The sequence below is a fragment of the Antedon bifida genome, chromosome 1 (genome assembly GCF_963402885.1).
Source record: "Antedon bifida chromosome 1, ecAntBifi1.1, whole genome shotgun sequence".
NCBI lineage: Eukaryota > Metazoa > Echinodermata > Crinoidea > Comatulida > Antedonidae > Antedon > Antedon bifida.
Window position 1 is genome coordinate 1,714,987 of NC_136226.1, and position 20,115 is coordinate 1,735,101.

At 34.5% G+C, this 20,115-nt stretch overlaps 4 protein-coding genes across 4 annotated transcripts in view; 1 reads left to right on the forward strand and 3 right to left on the reverse strand.

Annotated features, from left to right (window-relative positions):
• Positions 1 to 11,270, reverse strand: LOC144836944 (3'-5' exoribonuclease HELZ2-like). Its single transcript, XM_078691903.1, has 16 exons — positions 10,891 to 11,270; positions 10,248 to 10,668; positions 9,432 to 9,812; positions 9,246 to 9,321; positions 5,370 to 9,084; positions 4,785 to 5,051; positions 4,294 to 4,388; positions 3,977 to 4,120; positions 3,401 to 3,538; positions 2,798 to 3,090; positions 2,463 to 2,659; positions 2,258 to 2,360; positions 1,817 to 2,047; positions 1,280 to 1,433; positions 779 to 946; positions 1 to 665 (listed from the first exon to the last, which is right to left on the reverse strand). The coding sequence occupies exons 1-16, from the start codon at positions 11,169 to 11,171 to the stop codon at positions 565 to 567; spliced, it is 6,765 nt and encodes a 2,254-aa protein (XP_078548029.1). The 5' UTR covers positions 11,172 to 11,270; the 3' UTR covers positions 1 to 564.
• Positions 1 to 20,115, forward strand: part of LOC144837003 (ubiquitin-like modifier-activating enzyme 5) — a 100,735-nt gene that overhangs the window by 75,084 nt on the left and 5,536 nt on the right. The gene's annotated exons all lie outside the window — the stretch shown is intronic.
• Positions 11,191 to 20,062, reverse strand: LOC144837892 (uncharacterized). The gene is made up of 17 exons (XM_078693246.1): positions 20,007 to 20,062; positions 18,871 to 18,901; positions 18,495 to 18,698; positions 18,277 to 18,313; positions 18,012 to 18,124; positions 17,698 to 17,823; positions 17,067 to 17,154; positions 16,845 to 16,976; positions 16,469 to 16,587; positions 15,966 to 16,005; positions 14,257 to 15,849; positions 13,882 to 14,149; positions 13,000 to 13,207; positions 12,592 to 12,726; positions 11,791 to 12,287; positions 11,383 to 11,541; positions 11,191 to 11,248 (listed from the first exon to the last, which is right to left on the reverse strand). The coding sequence occupies exons 1-17, from the start codon at positions 20,060 to 20,062 to the stop codon at positions 11,191 to 11,193; spliced, it is 3,864 nt and encodes a 1,287-aa protein (XP_078549372.1).
• Positions 14,228 to 20,115, reverse strand: part of LOC144836955 (nephrocystin-3-like) — a 22,785-nt gene continuing 16,897 nt past the window's right edge. The window contains exon 24 of the mRNA XM_078691906.1: positions 14,228 to 14,238. The gene's annotated coding sequence lies outside the window, so the exon portion shown is untranslated. The remainder of the gene's footprint in view (positions 14,239 to 20,115) is intronic.

Below are 20,115 nucleotides of genomic sequence, written 5' to 3' on the forward strand. Positions count from 1 at the left end.
CCTTATTTTTTATTTAAACGCACTTCTATTACTCTACTTGATACCATATACCATTAACAAATATATTATAAAAATATAACTATCATTCAAGGTTATTTTAGATTGATCCATTTTACCCTAAAGGTTTTAGTTTATGTAGTTTACCAATGCATAGGGCTTTGTACTAGGACCAACACTATTTGAAATGATCGGCTACCAACCATATTTTTGACGAATAAAGTGTCTATTTTAAAATGTATTCTATAGGCCTACCCATTACAAAAGAATGAAAGGCCATAATAAAATGTGATTGTAGAAACAAAACAATTAACACGCACTAATTAAGATAAATTTAAAAAAAAACAATTAAAAAATCTTATATTTTTTGTCAATTATCATAAATAGTCATTCTTGTTATTGACAATGAAGTTGAAAGTTTAAATTACAATAATGGAGAAAAAAATGAATTGCACCGGAACAAATAACTTCATAGATCTCGGTGATTGTTGAATGCGGTTCCTTGTTCCTGGTAGTAGACCAGCTTTTGTGTACATTAGTTTTCCCGGTAGATATTAAAAAAAAAACTTAAGGTTTGAAATCTGATGCTTTTAAAAGGCAGTTATTTTCTTTGTACATTTCCAGTAGTTTCTTCCACTTGGGGTGAGTTTGGAGTAGATACTGGTTCCCTGTGGTTATAGAGAAATGAGATTAATATCTTTAGTAAGATTTTAAGACGTTACCATTAATATACTGTAATCTGAAACATTAGACCCTTATTAACTTCTTCCGTTCTTCTTACCTATAAGAATGAGTCCTTTCTTGGCCCTGGTCAGTGCTACATTCATTTGGTTTTCATCAATTATAAAACCCAAATTTCTTTTCAACCACCGAATACTTGGTTTCTTTTCAATCTCCATTCTTGGTAAAGACCGTACAGTTGACATGATTACATAATCACATTCACTTCCTAACGAATATATACATCATTTTGTTATGGTTGTAAGGTCTAGTTTTTTGTTTTGTTATGATTGATCCGAATACACGGACTGATACTAATCACATTCATTATTAAACTAAACATAAACCTTTTTTTATAAGTTGTAAAAACAGATAAAAAATTGTTCTGTTTGTATAGCATTCCAAAGAAGTTATAGCAGTAAATCAAATTGGTAAATCAAGTACAGTATTATTTTTGTATTGTTTAAAAATGTAAAATGGTATCCTATCGCGCAATGATTGAAATTTGTCTATTGCCTAAATAATACCGTATCAAAATTATTCTCTCAAAAGTGAACCATACCTTGACTGAGTACCACAGTTGAGACTTGAACCTCCTCTATTCCACGCACTCTCAGATCATCTCTGATTCGTTGACATTGCAAGCGATACTGCGATAGTATCAAAATATCTTTAGGTTGCACTCCCTTGTCCAGCAGTTTACTAGCAATTCTCACCTAACAAAATTAACAGATTTTCACACAACTTTAATATTAGAACGTTACAGGAATACAGGCCTTTCATCTAACAATACAAGAAACAATTAGGAGTTCTTATAATACGCAAATGACAAGCTCGAAAGTCGAGTCCAACCGAAATTATTGTTTACTACACAGAATATTTACACATACAATTATGAGAATGTATTTTAGGCCTAAAATCAATTCAATCTTTTTGTATTCATATAATTTTCAAAACAAAACTTATACCTGATGTATTGGATCACGTTGTGCAATGGAATTCCTATAATTGTCCTAAAAGAATTGTAAATCGCACCATAACGTTTACAAATTCCGTAACCTAAAATTATCCATTAACGTAAACTACCAACAGTACTAACCACCTGCTTCACTTCTCGTGGATTGCTTTTACTTTGTTCACCTCCTTCTGAGCTTTTTACAGTCAGTGTCTCCTCCTTACCATACACGTGGCAGAATACGGTTGGACAACTGGAACCAGCTGGCCAAAACTTTCTTTGCCATTTTTTAATTTTGCGATTTTCAACAGAATCATCTGTCACCAATTTGTTATCGTAGAAAGCGTTCGATGAAAACTCACAAATTTTGGGATGCTAAAAGAAGAGAAAAGATTAATTTAATCTTTAAATAAACTTCGAATTTACCGTTCAATTGTACAGTAATGAAGGTTTTGAGAGAAGTGCAACGAAAAAAAAAGTTTAAACAAAGTCTGAAAAATACTGTAGAACCTATGTCTTTTAAATGGGGAAGCTGCTAGCTGAAAAAACAATGATGACATATGACAAAACTAGCTTGATACTAACCATTCTGTACTGTATAGTTAACATCAGTGCCTTTTCCTCATAACGCTCTAGTAGAGATATACCCATACCTAAATCCTTTGCACGTTCCTCATTAATGATTGGTCTGAAAATGAATAAAAAAAATAAAAAAAATTGTTTATTTAATATAAATGGCAGGACGACTAAATTTCAAAAAAATCTACAAATGTGAATTACTTTGTCTTACCTTAACTGTTTGTGATCTCCAATAAGAACCACTTGTTGAGGTTTACACATAACAAGAGGGATAAGAGACTCAGGCTCACTACACATCCCTGCTTCATCCATGATACACTGTATAATGCTACAGTATTCTTTGACACAATTAGAGCCAGCTGAATTGCAAGTTGCTAAGATGATTTTATGTTTCTTAAGTTCTTCTTCCTGCAGTTATTAAGATACCATACCATTAATTTCTAACTACTGATAGAAAAATACTAACTATTATATAAACAGTATACTTCGTGACGCACAGATTCTGCGTTTTGTTTCAACTGTGTATAAATTATGCAACAATTTTACCTTTGCTGATTCTATCAGTTGAAAATATTTTGTTCTTGTTTTCCTATGAACAACAGTGCCTGGTTTCAGTTGTTGAAAATTCCGATCAAGCTTTCGTATTTCGGCACTCATTGTATTGTCGCTTGTCCTGATGAGATGGTGTAATGCAATTTTGACATGACCAGGGTCAGTAGAGGTTAGTACATCAGCCTTTATTTGAATATTTTTTTCCCATGGCAATGGAAAATCTTTCTTTTCAATTTTGTCACTGTAAACCCGAACGATAGACAATCCTGGAAACTTCTTTAAATAACCTATTGAAACAAACATATCTTGTTGATGAACTCATACTTCCAATACAATGCACGCAACCACAGTGAATCACCTAACCATGAAAATCTAGTAGTACTCTTTCTTCATCTGCAATAAAATGCACATTTGTACATCGCAGCTAAACTAACAGCTTAACGTTCAATTTTGACGAGGCGATGAAATAATGTAGCTTTGTCTAAGGATATAAACAAAACAGGTCACGAACTTCTCTATGGCCTGTGACTAAAACTTTATCATATTTCTCTCTTTCTATGGTATTCTTCCATTGTATTTATTATACTATTGTATTACCTGCAACAACATCGACAGACTTGTTAGATGGGCCGCAGTAGAGAACCTGTGGTCTGCCTTTACCAGTAGGTGGTATTTGTATGTTCATCTCGGAAAAGTAGTATGCTAGTTGTGCTCCTGTTACAGTTTTTCCAGTTCCTGGATATAGTAAGTATTTATTAGTTATTTAGTCTTACCCAAACTGACGTGTGTGTTGCAGAGTAGGCCTACAGCATACAGTGTGCCAATACAATAGCATTAATACAAGTTACTATTACTGTATTTACGATTTTCTAAAATCTCAACTTTTCTATTCGGAAAATTACAAAATCTTATCAAGCAAAAAACAATGTAATGTATCGAAGAAGAGAGTAAACACTATAAAGGAATGATATTCATCTTCACTTGTATTGGAATTTCATAAAGGACAAATTATATTTGATAAAGTTGGGTGTTTTTGTATCTAGCAATTCCTAATAGTAATCAGGGCACAACCAAAACGGAAAAAAGTGATTTAGTGTATAAAATTAGTGTATCACGAATAAGATATTTATATTTATATAACTATATAAGTTAACGGTGTGGCACAACGCTTACCCGGCGGTCCTTGTATAACTGTAAATGGTTGTGCAAGCGCTGTCTTTATTGCCTTCTTTTGAGCATCATTCGGCGGCAAAGCTTCATTTAGATTACCAACTTTCATTGTTTTTGCAATTTCAGCAAGTTTGTCAAGGGTAGAATCTAAAATAAATAATTTTGAAGAATTGGAAAATAATCTATTTAAATTTAAAACAATTATTAATAATAAATATTCAAACAATAATGAAAATAAGTTTTCCGTCTTTACAAACATTTTGCGCATACACTTTTTTACCTCAATAAACGCCCGTAAGGAACAAAGAATTAATACTTACTATCTTGCTTTACACCGTTGCATTTTCTAAGAACAATATCTCGGATTAACGAAGACTTGGTTTCACTAAGACCTTTTACAGCATCTTCGAGACGCCTTTGAAAAATTAAAATTTAGGTAACTGGTCTAGCTTATTTAAAATAATTGATTGAAAATAGTTAATTCCCTTTTTTCTAGGTGTTGATATTATCAATGAACTATATTGTTTATAGGTTGCTTAAACTCCAGACGCAAAGAGAATTTCCCCCTGCGCAACTGTTATTTGGGATTATATGCTATTAATAGTCACAAATCAAGTGATATGACATAGTCCATAATTTTATTTTAGTTGACCCCCACCCCCTTATCCCCTTATTTAATCAACAAACTGCCTATGCTTTCCGTTACCTTTCAGGCTCTCATGCTTCAACGATCATTCGTAACTATTTGGTAAGCAGTATTCTTATTGATCAATATTACTATTGTTAACGCCAGTGAAGAGTTCATACCAACCTATCTGATTTTCCTTGTGAAATGAGTTCAACAGTACAGAGAAGTTCCTTCTTTGGATTCGGGTAGAGTACACTTGTAAGGCTCGTTCCTGTCCCAGACTGGTTTAATCTAATCCAAATTGTTGTCTGCATTTGATCTTTTTCGACCTCCGTTGTGTAGCAGTGACCAACCCAGGTAGACTTAACTCGAGAACGATTCGGATTTACATTTTTGTTTAGTATGTCAAAGCCAGAGTAGCGAACACATAAATAATCAGATTGGTAAAATCTGTAATTGAATTGCAAAAAAAATGTAATATGATATCTGCATGCATTGTAAGAAATTTAATTAACTTGCGAATGCTCGTCACATATTTTATGTGACACTGCCAAGCACAAACACAGGAAAGGACGTCATTGTTCACCAATTCAATATTTTGTTTCTGTTCGTAAACTGTGCTAAACTGTTTTATCTTTAAACTAATTTTATATTTGTTAAATCCATTGTAAGCCTACCTTTCTGAAAACGTTGTTGACCATTTATGTCTTAATAATATTAGTTTAGTATAATTTGGAACTTGTTATTTTGAATCATAAATATAAATACCTTATACTTCGATCGAAACAGAAATCAGTCGGTAGATGAAACACACCATTGTAACTCTGTTTATCTGAATCAAATTTCCAATCGATTGAGACATTTCTGACGATGAGACTGTCATCTTGAGATACAGCATTTGATGCAGATGCCATTGATAGCACTGCCAACCAACGTCTCTGATATGTAGGTATGTCTTTCGCACCTCTGGGTTTCTGGTTTGCTAACTCAGAGAAACATGCAACAGAATCAGAACGATGTTCTAGACATATGTCCAGTTCAGGTGTCAAGTTGAAGAGTTGGATTTTAGGTTCAGGAATTCCTTGTTCAAATCCTGCCATAAGTTTAACTTCAACCATGTGTCCCGGAGAATATTCTCTTTCAAACTCTACAAAATGATATTGATTGCCGTGTCTGTCTAAGATTTCAGATGTGACTTCTTTCTTTAACAGTTTGCCATTCGTATATTTATTCATAGTTCTTTTGTTCTTTTCTTTCTCGGTAGTTTCGATTACCTGGGCAGACAAATGCATTGCAGAATAAATTTGTTGTATATCGTTGTCTTCAATTCCAGAAAGAATTTCTTGCCAATAGTTACTATCAAAAGTAACAACAAAGCGGTTTGCATCCAACTCTCCTGCAGTGCTGTCAATCCTTGGTAGAACCTCAGTAGGTTTTGCTTTTGCATCATATATTCTTTGCTTCCACGTTATATTGATGGTATCGTTATTAGGTTCTGGTCTGTTCCATGGCTGTAACTTGTTTAAGCCCACAGTCTTGTTGGTAATTTGCATAAACCTTGGAAAGACAAAACTAATATGTCTTTCCGTTGCTTTCTCCACAGTAGGTAAACATGACATTGATGTTTCTTGCAACTGTAAAGCCATCATAAACAACTTTGTACTCTTTGTAAACTCCTTAGCATTTGCAGACTTAATAGATGAATTATAGCAGATGGAACCGATCTCTTCTTCAGTGTAAGGAACATCTATTTTGTTGATAGCTGCATCTATAAGGCGGTGCACAACTATATCAATGTAACGTCTTATGGGAGATGTAAAGTGAGTGTACAAGTCAATCTCGAGAGAATGATGTGCCAAATCTCGACCCTCAGAAATGCTTTGACCAGAACATTTGTAATCTGACTTCTCTTGTATCGTGTAGTAGTGTGCCATCATCACTGAGAGTTTTGGATGTTTATTATCAGTACAAACAATCTGGATAATCTTCATCATTTCAGCAAGACTGGCATCGGAACCTTGCTTGATATTATTTACAATTTCAACCAACTTGTTCCATTCCCGTGTCTGCATTGTAATTGTGTTACTTTGTTTACCGCATTTACAGACATTATCACAATTACACTGTGAAGAATCAACATATTCTTTAAACTTCCCTAACATCTCTTTACTGTTTCTAATATCAGGTAAGTGTTTGACTTGAAATTCCTGTAGCTTTTCAGGATCTGGTGAGAGTTGCCTCCTAAGTGGCACACACTGAGGACATCTTGCCATCAGATACTCTGCGACAGCTTTGTTTGCAAGAACCATAAACTCTTCAATCAGTGAATTTGCAAGAGGACATGATGCCTCGTCTTCATTTTCATCCTCATTGTATGAAAATCTGCCTTCCTTAAGGCGAGCTGCACGAGTCTTCTGAGCTAATTCATTCAGTACATGCATTGCAGTTACAATGGATGGTTTTACATCATTGTTTCCATTATGAATGATGTCTTCTACTTCTTTGTACGTGAATTTTTGTCTGGAATGAATGACCGATTTCACTATTTTTGTGTCAGAATGTAGACCGTCATTTCCTATGCCCATAAATACAGAAATTGTTAACCTATCCTTTCCTGGAACTAAACTGCACAAGTCATTACTAAGTCGTGATGGTAGCATGTTGATTGGAGCTGAAAGTTTTGGATAATAAGTAGTGGCTCTCTTCTGTGCCTCTTCATCAAGCAATGTTTTGTTTTTTACAAAATAGCTGACATCAGCGATATGAACTCCAACTTCATAATGACTGTCAGAAAGTTTACGTATGCTAAGTGCATCATCAATATCTTGACAACCTTTTGGGTCGATAGTGAATGTTTCAATGTTCCTGAAATCAGTTCTCTTTTTTATTTCATCTTCTGGAATTGTCCAATTTTCTGAAAACGTCTTGTCAAGTTCTTCACGGACTTTCTTCTTCCAGGTATCTTCAACACCATGTATAAGCTTTAGAATTCTAATCCCCTCTGCTTTGTTAGTGGCTGGCGGCAGCTCTTCTGTAACAAATCCCATTGGATATGTCATTTTATCGTGCCATTTCCAATATTGTACCACAAACAATTTATGAGGACGATCCTTATTTGTCACCACAACTTGGTCTTCTAAATAAAACGGATTCTGACTGTTGACCTGATTACTTAAGGTGTATATTTGTACAGTAGCATCCACAATTGACGACTTGTTTTTATCCTGTGTCGGTACGCGCAGTTTTGGGAAATTTGTATTTACCGGCACCATAAGACTATTACTATATGGATCTAGTACGCATACTAGTTTACGCAAGTATGGGTCAGACGCTCTCTTCAAGATATGGACAACTTTGCCATAAATTGTTTCAGACGTGTCTTTGTTTTCTGACTCTTCATAAATATCTTCATTTTCTTGTATTTCTATGATAACTTCATCATTGTTTAAACCCCGCCCTCTGTTATGCTTAGTGACGATTGAAATATTCATTGGAATATCTTCCTCTAAAGTGGTAGCATATGTCTTTCCTCGAACATCAAGATGAAATTTGCATCTCTTGTATTTTTCCCGTTCTGATTCAAGAAGTAGGTTATATTTCTTGTCTTGATCTAATTCTTCATTATTTATGTCGGTGTCTTCTGGGTTGTGCTCTTTAAAGAAATCAACTCCTTGACGATGTGGATAGTCGTTTTCTGGAACAAATAACTTTAATACAATTTCTTCTAACTCGAGTTTTTTTTTCATTAGTTCAGTGTTTATTGGGACAGAATCTACTATGTGTTCACTACTACCTTTGTTCGAAATCTGAATTGATGGTTCCTCAGTTTGTTTTAATTCTTTGAAATTTGATGAAGATCCACACTCGTCATCAACTTGTCTCCGAAGCTCTTTCAAAATTGAATCCTCAATTTTATTCATATCAAATTCCTCATCGTCTGACTGCCATTTTTCATGTTCGGAAATATTCAGTTCCTCGTGAAAAAAAGTAAAATCACCACTAACAGACGTTTCTGATTCATCTCCACCGATTCTGGATAGACATGGAAAATCCTCACTGATCTGTCTCATAACATCTGCTGGCCTCTTTATCTTAACATCAGATTCTTTTTTTCTGAAAGACGGTTTGAAAGGAGCAGCAAGGGGATTAAGTTCAATGTTTGTAGCGTCTATTTCTCCACGTATTTGCTGTAGGGTTAAATCACGTGGATACAAACTTCCGTGTTGCTCACATTTCTGGAGGTACTCCTCCCAAACCTTTGAGCAAAGACCAATAGAACACATTGTTATAGGATCTCCAACAACCACCAGGAGAGATTTGGCTCTTGTGAATGCAGTGTTTAACATTTTTTCATCAGAAAGAAATCCATAGTAAAAATTTTCACTTTCATCTGGATTGCTGTATTTGACAGTAACGTTCCCCTTTCCGTCCAGTTTTTCTCTTGTTCGCACAACACTAATAAACAGTGCTCGGAATTCTTTACCTTTGCAAAATAATATTAATAGGTTAAATAAAAAAGAAAAGGCTATAGTATTTAACATAAAATCATCTGAAATTAATTGAAACCCGATTGTCAATAACCAGTCTAGCCAATGGTAAAATAATTACTATAGGCCTATATACATAGTCTAAAAGATAACATACCTTGTACGTTTCTCACTCCTTCAACTGTAACATCATTTAACTTGCGTCTTCGGAGTTCCTTGCGAACTTCAAGCACCTGAAATTGTTTAGTTAATTTGTACGTTAAATTGTTTTTTTTTCTTAGCCATCTGTACTTGAAGGTAAGTGAATCTTACGTATTATGCAAAATGATACGTAATTACGTACCTGAGAATTGTATGGTGTAACAACACCAATATCTCTCTTCTCTCCCCATTCTTCCGGCCAGTTGCGATAAAGACTCTCAACCCTGAATCCAAGTTCTACTACTTCATCCCTATTACAATATGATGTTCCTACAAGATGATCTTTCCCCCTGACAGCGTAAAATGATAACGGGTGAATAGTGGGGTGAATTGGATGCACTTTTTTAGAAATTAGTTTGGTTTTGTAAAATATGTCAGATATAAACGATAAAATCTCTTCACAGGTTCTGTAGTTGTAATACAGAAATATAGTATTTTCGTCCTTTGCTTTCTTATAATGATCATGTAGGCGCTTAAGAATAGATTGATCAAATCCACCGATGCGTGCCTCCTCAGAATAAACCTATTAGAAAAAACAATACCGTTTGTATCATTAGTCACATTTGCTATTTAGATAACTGAGGAAAGATTATGATCGTACGTGTAATGAACAATGCAGTTTGTAATTTTTTAATGTATGTTTGCGAAAAAAAAACATACATTTTTTTACATGGGCTTCTGCTTTTTTTAGGGCTCTCGGGCGGCCTTCTTTTGGAGATTGGCTTCCTTTCGAGATTATTTTGCAAACTGAAGAGGGTGGATTCTTTTCGAAATATATGCTGTCAATTTTGTGAATTACTACTACACTAATAGGATTTTTTGGACATTTCCTGCCTATTTTAAATATTTGCCAAAGAGGCAGACAAGGAGAAGATACAAATGCAATCAAAAAACCATTTGGAAAACATCTTCAATTATAAAAACGACGTAGTAATATATTTAAAAGAATACCTATTACCTTTGGACTCATTTGAATATGATCACCAGCAATTGCTACACATGTCTTCCACTCTGCCATTGCTAACGGCATGATAGCTTGAGTCTCTAATGCCTGACCTGCCTCATCAATTAGTATGTGTGTGAAATGGCCTTTCAAGTTCAGAGATACTAATCTTAATGCCATATTAAGGGTACAGATGACAACTCGAGATCTCTTCACATCATCTCTGGTTGGTAGATTGATTGTGTTAGTGGCTTTGTCAACCAGACAATACTTCCTAACATCTGGATGTATGGTCGCAATACGTCGTTCAGGTTGGTACACGCGAAGCAGTGTTGGTTTGGGACGTTTTTTATAAGTTTTTTTTTTGGTAGGCCTATGGTGTTGGTAAGTTTTGAGATATTCATCTAAATGTTCTGTAATGTACAGATCTGCCCCACTAAGTAAGAAAATAAAAAGCAGTGTCATACACACATTCTCTAACTGTATTAGCTGTTATAAATTACATATTATATTTACAGTACTTTTTTCTTCCCAGGTTTAGTCATCTCTTTCTCCGAAACAATAAAGAAAATAAATATCAGTAATTAAGTTTGAGATTTTCTTCTTCTTAAACATCTTCATCAGGCTAATGCTAATGTCGGTACTTTCATATACAAACCTATTTGACATGGTGCAAATCAAAACCGTTGTACCAAGTTTCAGAAGGATCTTCTTTACAGCCTCTGCCATGGTTCGTGTTTTTCCTGTACCAAACGGTCCATATATCACCAATGGTGGCCCGCTGACTGTCGTAGTTCCTGCCCTATGCATATATTCTACTGCTTGATGTTGTTTCTTGTTAAGGTTCTCCGTACTGCAACCAACCGGAATTGCCAGTTCATTTCCGGGTACTGGAAACACAAAATCCATGTTTTCCAAGCTATCAATAGCGTAGTGCATTTCACAGAAAAGTAAGCGGTCAACATGGAACTGAACTTCGATGTGCTCTTTCTTGCCGGCTTCCAGTTTTAATTTCTCTACCAATGTTGCGTTCAGATTTACGTAGATGTAATCTTTTGTGCCACCACCAATGCTTTCATTGGATACGAGTTTTAGTTCGTAAGCTGTATTTGATTCTGAATCAAATTTGCACAATACACTTTGTACAGACTCTATGATTAGCAAACTTGATTCAGTATCACAGTTTAGAGTTTCAGTTAGTTCCATTTTACCAAAGAGTTCACCATTTTGAGCAATAAACAGTTCGGTACCAGCATAGGATTCAATCGTGATATTATTTTCAATTTCCATCTCTGTTGTTGTGTTAAACCTAAAATTTGATTATTGAAAAGTGCATTCGTTAAGATAATACGCTTGTATCATACGTTAAGGAGAAGTTAGGCAAAGGGTTAGGTTCAGAAACAATAGAACACACCGTTAGAGAGAAGTTTTTAACAACAAATTCATTTCCTAATCCTAGAGATGTATATAAATGATTTCATATTTACTCCTTTTTATACCACATTATATTTATTGCACATGTTTATAGTAATAGAATATAAAAGTATATAAATAATACCTGCTGATCTTTGTCATCCTATCTCTTTCCTCAAAATTCACCAATTTGTGCATCCTATGTTTGTAATTCTCCTGAGTTAGCTCGCCTACATTCAAATCATCAATATTTAGATTTGCACTTGGTGGCTTGTATTTCCTGAAGAGGTCTTCTTCAAGGGGGCTTGGTTCAGTTGGTCGGATTATCTCTGTATTACTTGTGTCCCAAATATCTGTGGACTGGCTCAACTGCTTCATGTATTTAGGACGGTCTTCTTCTGCACCGACATGAACATTAAGTTTTCGAACAATAACTGGCTTCTTCCCAAAATCAAAGACAGCCCATTGATGGAAACTTCCAAGCATGTTGCTGGTGAAATGTACATCTACAGTATATGTATATCCATCCTTGATCATATTTCCAGGGCAAACCTGGGGTTTATTTTCATGTATTGGTTGTGACAAGTAAAAGTGCAAACGATGTTCATCGTATAGTAAACCAACACGTTTTAGCCTTTCTTCCTAAATATTGATAATAATTAGATTATTACGAAGGTTGCGCTTGTTAATACAGTATAGTATAGTATTACAGCCCATACCGAATAATCAAACCATAATAGCCCCGTTACTTAAATTGATTTCTTACTTCAATATTTCTTGCCACAATAAAACCATGGGCCCCGAAATTTGAACACCAAGCCATGTTATTCATGCTCATTTGTTTTATTTCCTGCTCATAAGTAACAATCTCATTTACATGTATATCAAGCTACTGCAGTATCATTACTAGAAATTGAAACGTAATAGTTTTTAAACCTTCACTTACTCCATCAATGCACTCCACTCGGAATGTCCAACAATTCTCGAATACTCTGTCACACTCTCTGTCAATGGCATCGATAAAACAATTCAATTTCTTCTCACAATTAATCCGAATTTTTGGCAATTCCTTCTCAGTTATCTAAAAGTATAAATTTTGTTGTTAATAAATGTTAACAATTATGAATACTTAGACTTCGGCTACTAATTAAGTTATATGTTGGTGAACTGATGTCTGTATTGGGTAACTTCTTCCGTTGCTGTCCCTAAACAGTGTACCTGTGGGTTATGCAACAAAATCTACACGAATACCCAATAGGGTGTTTGAACACAATTATCGTAATATCTGTATATATAATATGTCTGCCCTTTTCTCTGCCAAAATAGATTTAATTTAGTTGTGTACTTTTCTTACCACTTTAACCTCAGATGTTGATGAGTTGTATTCAATCAAAAGTTGATCCATGAATGAGAAGAGTTTGCTCTCGTTAGCTTTTCGTCTTTTCATCATTCGATATTCATGTCTTTCTTTCCATTCTTCCAATTCTTCCTGGCTGTGTGCCAGTGTGCAGTGGTTGTTAGCTGGGTCCACATTCGAGTAGGGGCAATTATTCTCTTTGTGTCTTACAGTAGAATAATAATAAAATAAATCATTATCATTTGTTATTTTACCTCTGCAAAAAAGGTTGGTTTTTTTTTTCTGGATCCGCGTACTAGTAGAGGGAAGTAAATTAATAGGTCTATTCCAACGAACGCGAGCGGACGGGCGGGTGACCGGAAATCCGCTCAGGATATAAACAGATTCGGTTTTGTTAAAATAGTGCGCGATAATTATAGATTCTGGCCAACCAACGACATGATTGAAATAACGTCATCTATCAACAACTTTTTTACGCGAGTCCGTCGAGTCAAAGACGACAATAAATACGAGTGCCGTTGTAGGCCTAGCCTAGTTTTGGAACTTGTTATTATTCAGAAATACAAACAACTACAATGTGACTGATTGTTTGTTTAAGGATAGTGAAAAGAAAATAATTATGCATTTAGGACGTTATTAGGCAACAAGTCCCTCTAAAACCTAGGCCTACTGACAGTCAGTCACATCCAGGCCAACAGTAACTGTAACATGCATTAGCCTCGAGGCCTACAAGCGCTTAATTTACACCACTCCGCTCCCGAATTCCGCGAGCTGTGTAAATGAGAAAAGCCACGCGGATTTCCGCTTACAATTACCGCTTACCGTTACCGCTTGTCTGTGTAAATTGGCCTAAACTTAATATATCTCCTATTTTCATACCTGTCACACATAACGTACTCGCCGTTGACAACATTAAGTGGTGGACTTCTGTGATTCCAGCTTCTTTCAGTGTCGGAGTTAACACAACGTTTGTGTTTCAAAGTGTTGATGTGGAAGTCAAGCGTTTGTGTAGAATCAAAATCCATCTTACAGTAAGTACAATGGTAATTTACAGTTTCATGCTGAGTGAAAACCTTTTGATCTTCTTTTGTTTTTTCGTTATTAGCTGACAAATTCTGACTTTCAAAAATCTCATCCAAGCTTTTCACTGAAAGAAAAATAATATGTAATATTTTATGTTATTATTTTTATAAATAGCGAACAAATTGAAACATAGAATCAACCAAAAAAAATGAACTAGAGCTTTGTACTTACATTTCTGTTTTGCCATAAAAATCCAAATTTGGATTTCTTCTTCTGAATGACAAAACATGCATTGCTTTCCTTGTCTATCTGCGTATTTACATTTCGATTTTTTCTTACACATTACAGGTATAATATTAGGTCTAAGATTTGGATGTCTGTCGTTTACTTTAATCCACTTTCTACCACCAGAAAACACAAGACATATCTTTTCTTTCCACGAATGTCCAGCTTCACACTTTGTTGTGTCTTTGCGATGTTGTCCTCGTTGCTGTCCTCCACGGCTCCAGCATGTTCCGCATACAAATTTTAAGTTGAATGGGCATTTTGCTTCTTGCTTAGTTGCCGGTATTTCCAGTGAGCTGACTGATTTTTCAGATCGAGTGGGTGCCGCCATAGTTCCACAAAACTTCACAAGAGAATCTCTATCAACAACATTCCTTTGTTCTAATTTCCAAATTTCAAGTTCTATGAAATCATGGGCAAAATTACAGATGTCGCCTCTCTCACAGCCGTATGATCTGACATAGTGTCTACACTGATCTGCCACGTTGTTAGGAAGCTGAAGTCTTATTGTAGATCGAATGATTCTTCCGTTTTCTTGTACTTCGTGTGCCAATATTTTACAGGTCGACCACTGATGCTTCTGCGAGGGGTGTCCACAAAACTTTAGATTGTTTCTGTTTTGGAAAGTTATACAAGGAGGTTTCAAATAGCGGCATTGCTGGCATATGTAAGTAAACCGACCTTTAACCTTTTCAAGAAGAGAACTGAACAATGCTGACTGTTGCGTTGCTTCTTTCATATGATTTTCAGACTGAGGAAATTTGTTTTTAACTGGGAAGGGAGGTCTATGTATTGGAAGTGAACTTAAAGGAGCCTGGTAATTAGGCACATTTGAAGAATTTTCAAATGATATGCCAACAGGTCTTTCAGTTTGTTGCCAAGGAGCAGGATATGATGCAGGAACATTACCAGGCTGTGGATGTGCAAGTGCCGTTATTTTATTTACGTTTCCAGAGATTAGCCGCGGATGTAAACTGGGTAAAATGGCAATTGGCCTTGGTGGGTTAAATTGCGGGACAGCAGGTACCACAGGTAGTGATTGGTGATGTTGGGGTGTCATCTTTACGTTTCTAGGCACGTTTGGACCTAGAAAACAGGATTTCAATCCAGGCGTATTTAACTTCAAGTGGAGTATAACGTTATTGCGATTGAAGGTCCCTTGCCGTTCTGCATTCCATACCACTTTTTCTTCGTCGGTATGTGGGAATGAACAATTCGGAACCTTACATGACTTATCTGCTTGGTAGTTGTGACACAACTTGTATTCACCGTTAAAGTTTTTCTGTACACGTTCACGAATTTGACACCAAACACTGCGTTTGAACGTTTTGGTTGCCGCCGTATCTCGGCAAATTAAAATGTCTTTTAAACAGTTATGATTTCTCAACTTGCCATGGTAATAGTAGCCACATCGTCCATAATAAGCAGTTCTTGTAAAACAGTTTTGGCAGGCTAATATAAGATTTAAAGCTTCTACCGATTCTGTTACGATCTTCTTGTTGTTGAATTTAGAATTATTTTTTGATTCACCAAAGTGTTCTTTAATAAAAAGAAAGAAAATATTCAAATTAAAAATAAAGTACAGGTTTTGTCGTGCTTGACTGTATGACTGATTTATTTATTTATATAACTAGGCCTATAGCAGTTGTTCTTACCTCCAATGTGTGGTGTTGTACTAAGATCCAGGCTACCAGACTGAAGTAAAGATATAAATATGTTTATAAATTTACTTTTTAAGTAGTAACTGTTTATCATCTTATTCTAGCTGTATACTATTAAAATATCTATCTCTTCTTTTGTGATACAATCTGACGGATAAACCGTTGTTAACCGTGCTCGCCTTTTTAGCGAGGGTTACTGGTTCGACTCCCGTCTGGAATTTATTACACAACTATTGTATATGTTGTAAGTTTCCATGGCTTAACCCATGAAAGCATACGCTACAAGGTTTAATTAATTTATAAGACAATAAACATTTAAACTGGAATTCTGCTAGTAGTTAGGTGTGGCTGGTGGGTTGTTTTTATCTGTTTTGTTTTGGTTTCTTAACTTTGTAACTGTTTGATACTGGTGGGCCCTTTGGGAGATCAGTCTTCGGCTAAAGGGGTAGTATTAGAACAAATAAGTAATATAATAATCATAATTTCGCTATAGTTACCGTATTTCTTCGCCGTCTTGTTGGTGCAAACCATTCTTCAGAATTATTATTATTATTCAAGTAGTCTTCCTTGTCAATTCTGTAACCTTGTGATGAACGGCCTCTGTCTACATGTTGATCTGAAAAAGTAAGACACTTTATACATTTCGTCTATAATAGTGATAAGTCTATGCGTACACGACAACAAACTTCTTTATGATATTGATAAAATTGAACAATTGCTCAGAGTGTTAGTCCCCTAAATGTACAAACTAATTGATCTATTCCGGGATTATTTTCTGTCTCCAGTTCATGTTTTAAACAAAAATCTGTATTTGTTTTCGAGTCGTTATCTCCTGTTTATACTATTTTTTTATTTGGATTTTAAATAATATACCTGCAGATGGCAACGTTGTGTTGGAACATTGTGCAAATTCTGAATCAGATATTTCATTGGCTACACTCGTATCCGAATCTGAATCACTCTGACGTTCTGTTGCGCTGTGGTGACCATTAGTTAAGTCTAGGCCTATAATGTAAAGCAATGCAATGTTCTAAAAAATGCACATAATTTTTTGAACAAATTCAACTTAGATCTATCATTGATTATAGTACTTACGTGATTTTGTTTTGTTCAAATTTGTAGACATTTTCTGCTTCTTTGACGTTTTAATAAATGGTGCAGCAGTGGGTGTCCTTTGAGGGATCTATTATAGAACACAAAATTGTGGAAATGTCACTACGAACAAGGAGGTGAAATTGAAAAAATGAATTCACATTCATACACTTCGAAAGCTCCTAGTGGGTTCAAAGGCTGATTTGACCATTTTGAAGATGTATTATCCCCCCAAGAATGAACAGTGAAGATAAATAAAATCAGACGTTGAATAGACCATTTTGAAGTTATAATGAAGTTCACTTCCGTAGAAACCAAACACGAACACAAATAATGATTTCACTTTCACATTAAAAAGACATGGTTAAATTTAACCAAACCCCATTGTTTTTTTTTTATCAGAAAATGGGTTTCCGGTTAAAATGACTGATTCAACAAAAGATATTTTTTCAGGTTTTTAATGTGTTTATACTCCTATCAAGAAAACTTTTGACTGTCTTGAAGAGGGGAGCGCGCGATCTTCTTATTACCTTGATATTTCTTGAATTATATCATATTCTTAAAATAATGCATTTACAATGAAGTCACCGCCGTCTTTTCATTTTTTATTAAATAAACTTTAATTGACTTGTACCTTATTGCATTTTGGTTTGGCTCCTTGACTGTTCCAAAATCCTGAAGGATCATCGTCAGTAAACATGAAACCAACTTCTTTCAGCTTTTCAATAAGTTCCACGATTTGTGATTTTTGTTTTCGTTGCTAATAAGTGATATAAATACATTATATTACGCATTTGTCGCAAAATAAAGCATACAAATCTACAAATAATGTATATTTTACGTGAACTTTTTATGAGAGCAATTAACGCTCAAATCATAACAGTAACAATAGGCCACATCGTTATAGGCCTATCAATATAAAAACTAGAAAGAAATAACATGTAATACCTGCGGTTTGAAGTAACTCAATGTTTTCAGGCATTCTTGATATTGGCGTGTCTCATACAATGCCACTGCTTTGTCTACTCTCACTTGATTGTATGAAGGTTCATGTAACAGAACTAAAGTTAATCAAATAACTTATATCAATGGATTATTGAAATGTATGTGCGCATACGTAGATATTTTAACTTTTTACATTTTAGTTTGATGATATTGGAAAAGATTTAATTTAGACTAAAAAAGGGCGATATCCAATTAAATTAATAAATACCTTCATCACAGCTGTCAGGTACTTCAATATAACGTTCCTTTAAAAAATGAAAAACATACATATTATTAGGGTTTATAATGTTAAACATACATAATCAGTCATTTGTAGGCAAATCACTGTCTACTAACATCTAAATCCTCCACAAACAATTGCAGATAATTGATAGTTGCCTTGTGTGTGGGGATAAATAAATCGCAAGCCAATTATAAAGTTATTACCAGTTTCAGAAGTATTTGTATTCGTTGAAACAACAGTGGTTTGTCATCATTAAACCGTAGGTACTCGCCCAAGTTCAGTAGTAGTCCGCTGAGTTTAAGTGCTTCATCAAAAAGAGTGTATGAATTTACATATTGGCCATCTTTATATTCATTATCCGCCTCCTCTATGATATCACTTCTGAGCTTCCGTACAAACTTCAAACGCTATATTTAAGAATCACTGATCAGATTTATATTTTAATATACGGACTAAATATTATTATCTTTATATATTACATAACAAAGCTAAATACAAAACATTCATGTTATTTAATTAACCTTAAATTAATTAGTTTTAAGATATTGATGCCTCCTGGATAGACCTAGGCCTACTAACCTCTTTAAGGCCTTGTGGTAAATCTTGGATTCTAAGAAATAGAAAAAATTGTCAATAAGGTAAATATTTCTATAAATAAATTTCATAAGTATCAAATCAAACCATAGATTAGAGCCACAAGAAACATTGTTAGAAATTACGTCTACTTTTGTTAAATGTGCTTGGTTGCTTGCTACAAGTGCCAATGTTTAATAATTTGGCGTTCCTTAGAGCTTAGCCCTCTTCATTTTTTAAATTTAGTATCTTTGTTTAATTATTTTTTAGACTTTTATTGTTCCATTTTGGAAGAAATAAATATTGATTTGATTTGAAATATTTATAGTTTCATTATTCTTTTATGTTACAATAAGTATAATATACCCGTAAATTCTTACAACTATTCTAATATTATATCAATAGCTAGTAAAAAAGATAATTGTCCAGACATAATTATGCAGGCCTATATCTTCATATCTTGTTAAACTTCAAACAAATTATTCCTGCAAATCATTTTTTTTTCATAAAATTGATATAATAATTAATGATTAATACGAGAATTTCCAAATTCATCAGCAGTCCGCATTTTGTTATAACTTCCTAGTAATATGGGAATTTCTAAATTCATCATCAAAGGAGTACCACCCCGTGTCAGATCACAATAATAGTAATAATAAATACGTTGTGTAAATTCTTTAACAAAAAGAGTGCAAGTCATGGAGCGCAATAGGCCTAATTGTGATTTTGTTGTAATTGTTAATTTGATTGATTGAATTTATTTGATGCTCAACATTAAAATTACATACAGACAAACGACAAAATAATGAGCATCAGGAACACCCATTAGGCCGGAAAAAACAGCCCATTTCCAATGGGGTCCAAATTGCACATAATAAACAATAAAAAATACAACATTTATAAAAAAAAATACATATAAATATATACATTAAAAGTAAAGCCTAGTAAAACAGAAAAATATAAAGAGATAGTAAACAAGTAATGAGTAAGATTGCTAGTTGCAATTAATTGATAAACGGTTAGAGCTACTATGAAGACATTTTGGGGAAAAGCTCATTTTTATATATATGCAAAATAGGACTGTGAGACAACAACATTTGTCATAAGCCTTTAACATAAGAGAAATATATTAAATAACTCACCTAAGCTGGTGCAACCGCTCAGAAATGGTCCGCTGACGATCGCGTCGAGCTGTCATTGTCTGTAGACCTATAACATCATATCTATATCATCTGTCATCCCAGACTCAAT

Coding starts and splice junctions, on each gene's coding strand:
- LOC144836944 (XM_078691903.1), bottom strand. CDS start 11,171: ATGCACTACGCTATTGATAGCTTGGAAAACATGGATTTTGTGTTTCCA. Junction 5,052..5,369: donor TGTTTCGATCGAAGTATAAG/GTATTTATATTT, acceptor ATTCAATTACAG/ATTTTACCAATCTGATTATT. Junction 666..778: donor GAAAGGACTCATTCTTATAG/GTAAGAAGAACG, acceptor CTATAACCACAG/GGAACCAGTATCTACTCCAA.
- LOC144837892 (XM_078693246.1), bottom strand. CDS start 20,062: ATGACAGCTCGACGCGATCGTCAGCGGACCATTTCTGAGCGGTTGCAC. Junction 18,902..20,006: donor GAGCGGTTGCACCAGCTTAG/GTGAGTTATTTA, acceptor TCTATTTCTTAG/AATCCAAGATTTACCACAAG. Junction 16,006..16,468: donor CAAGACGGCGAAGAAATACG/GTAACTATAGCG, acceptor TCTTTACTTCAG/TCTGGTAGCCTGGATCTTAG.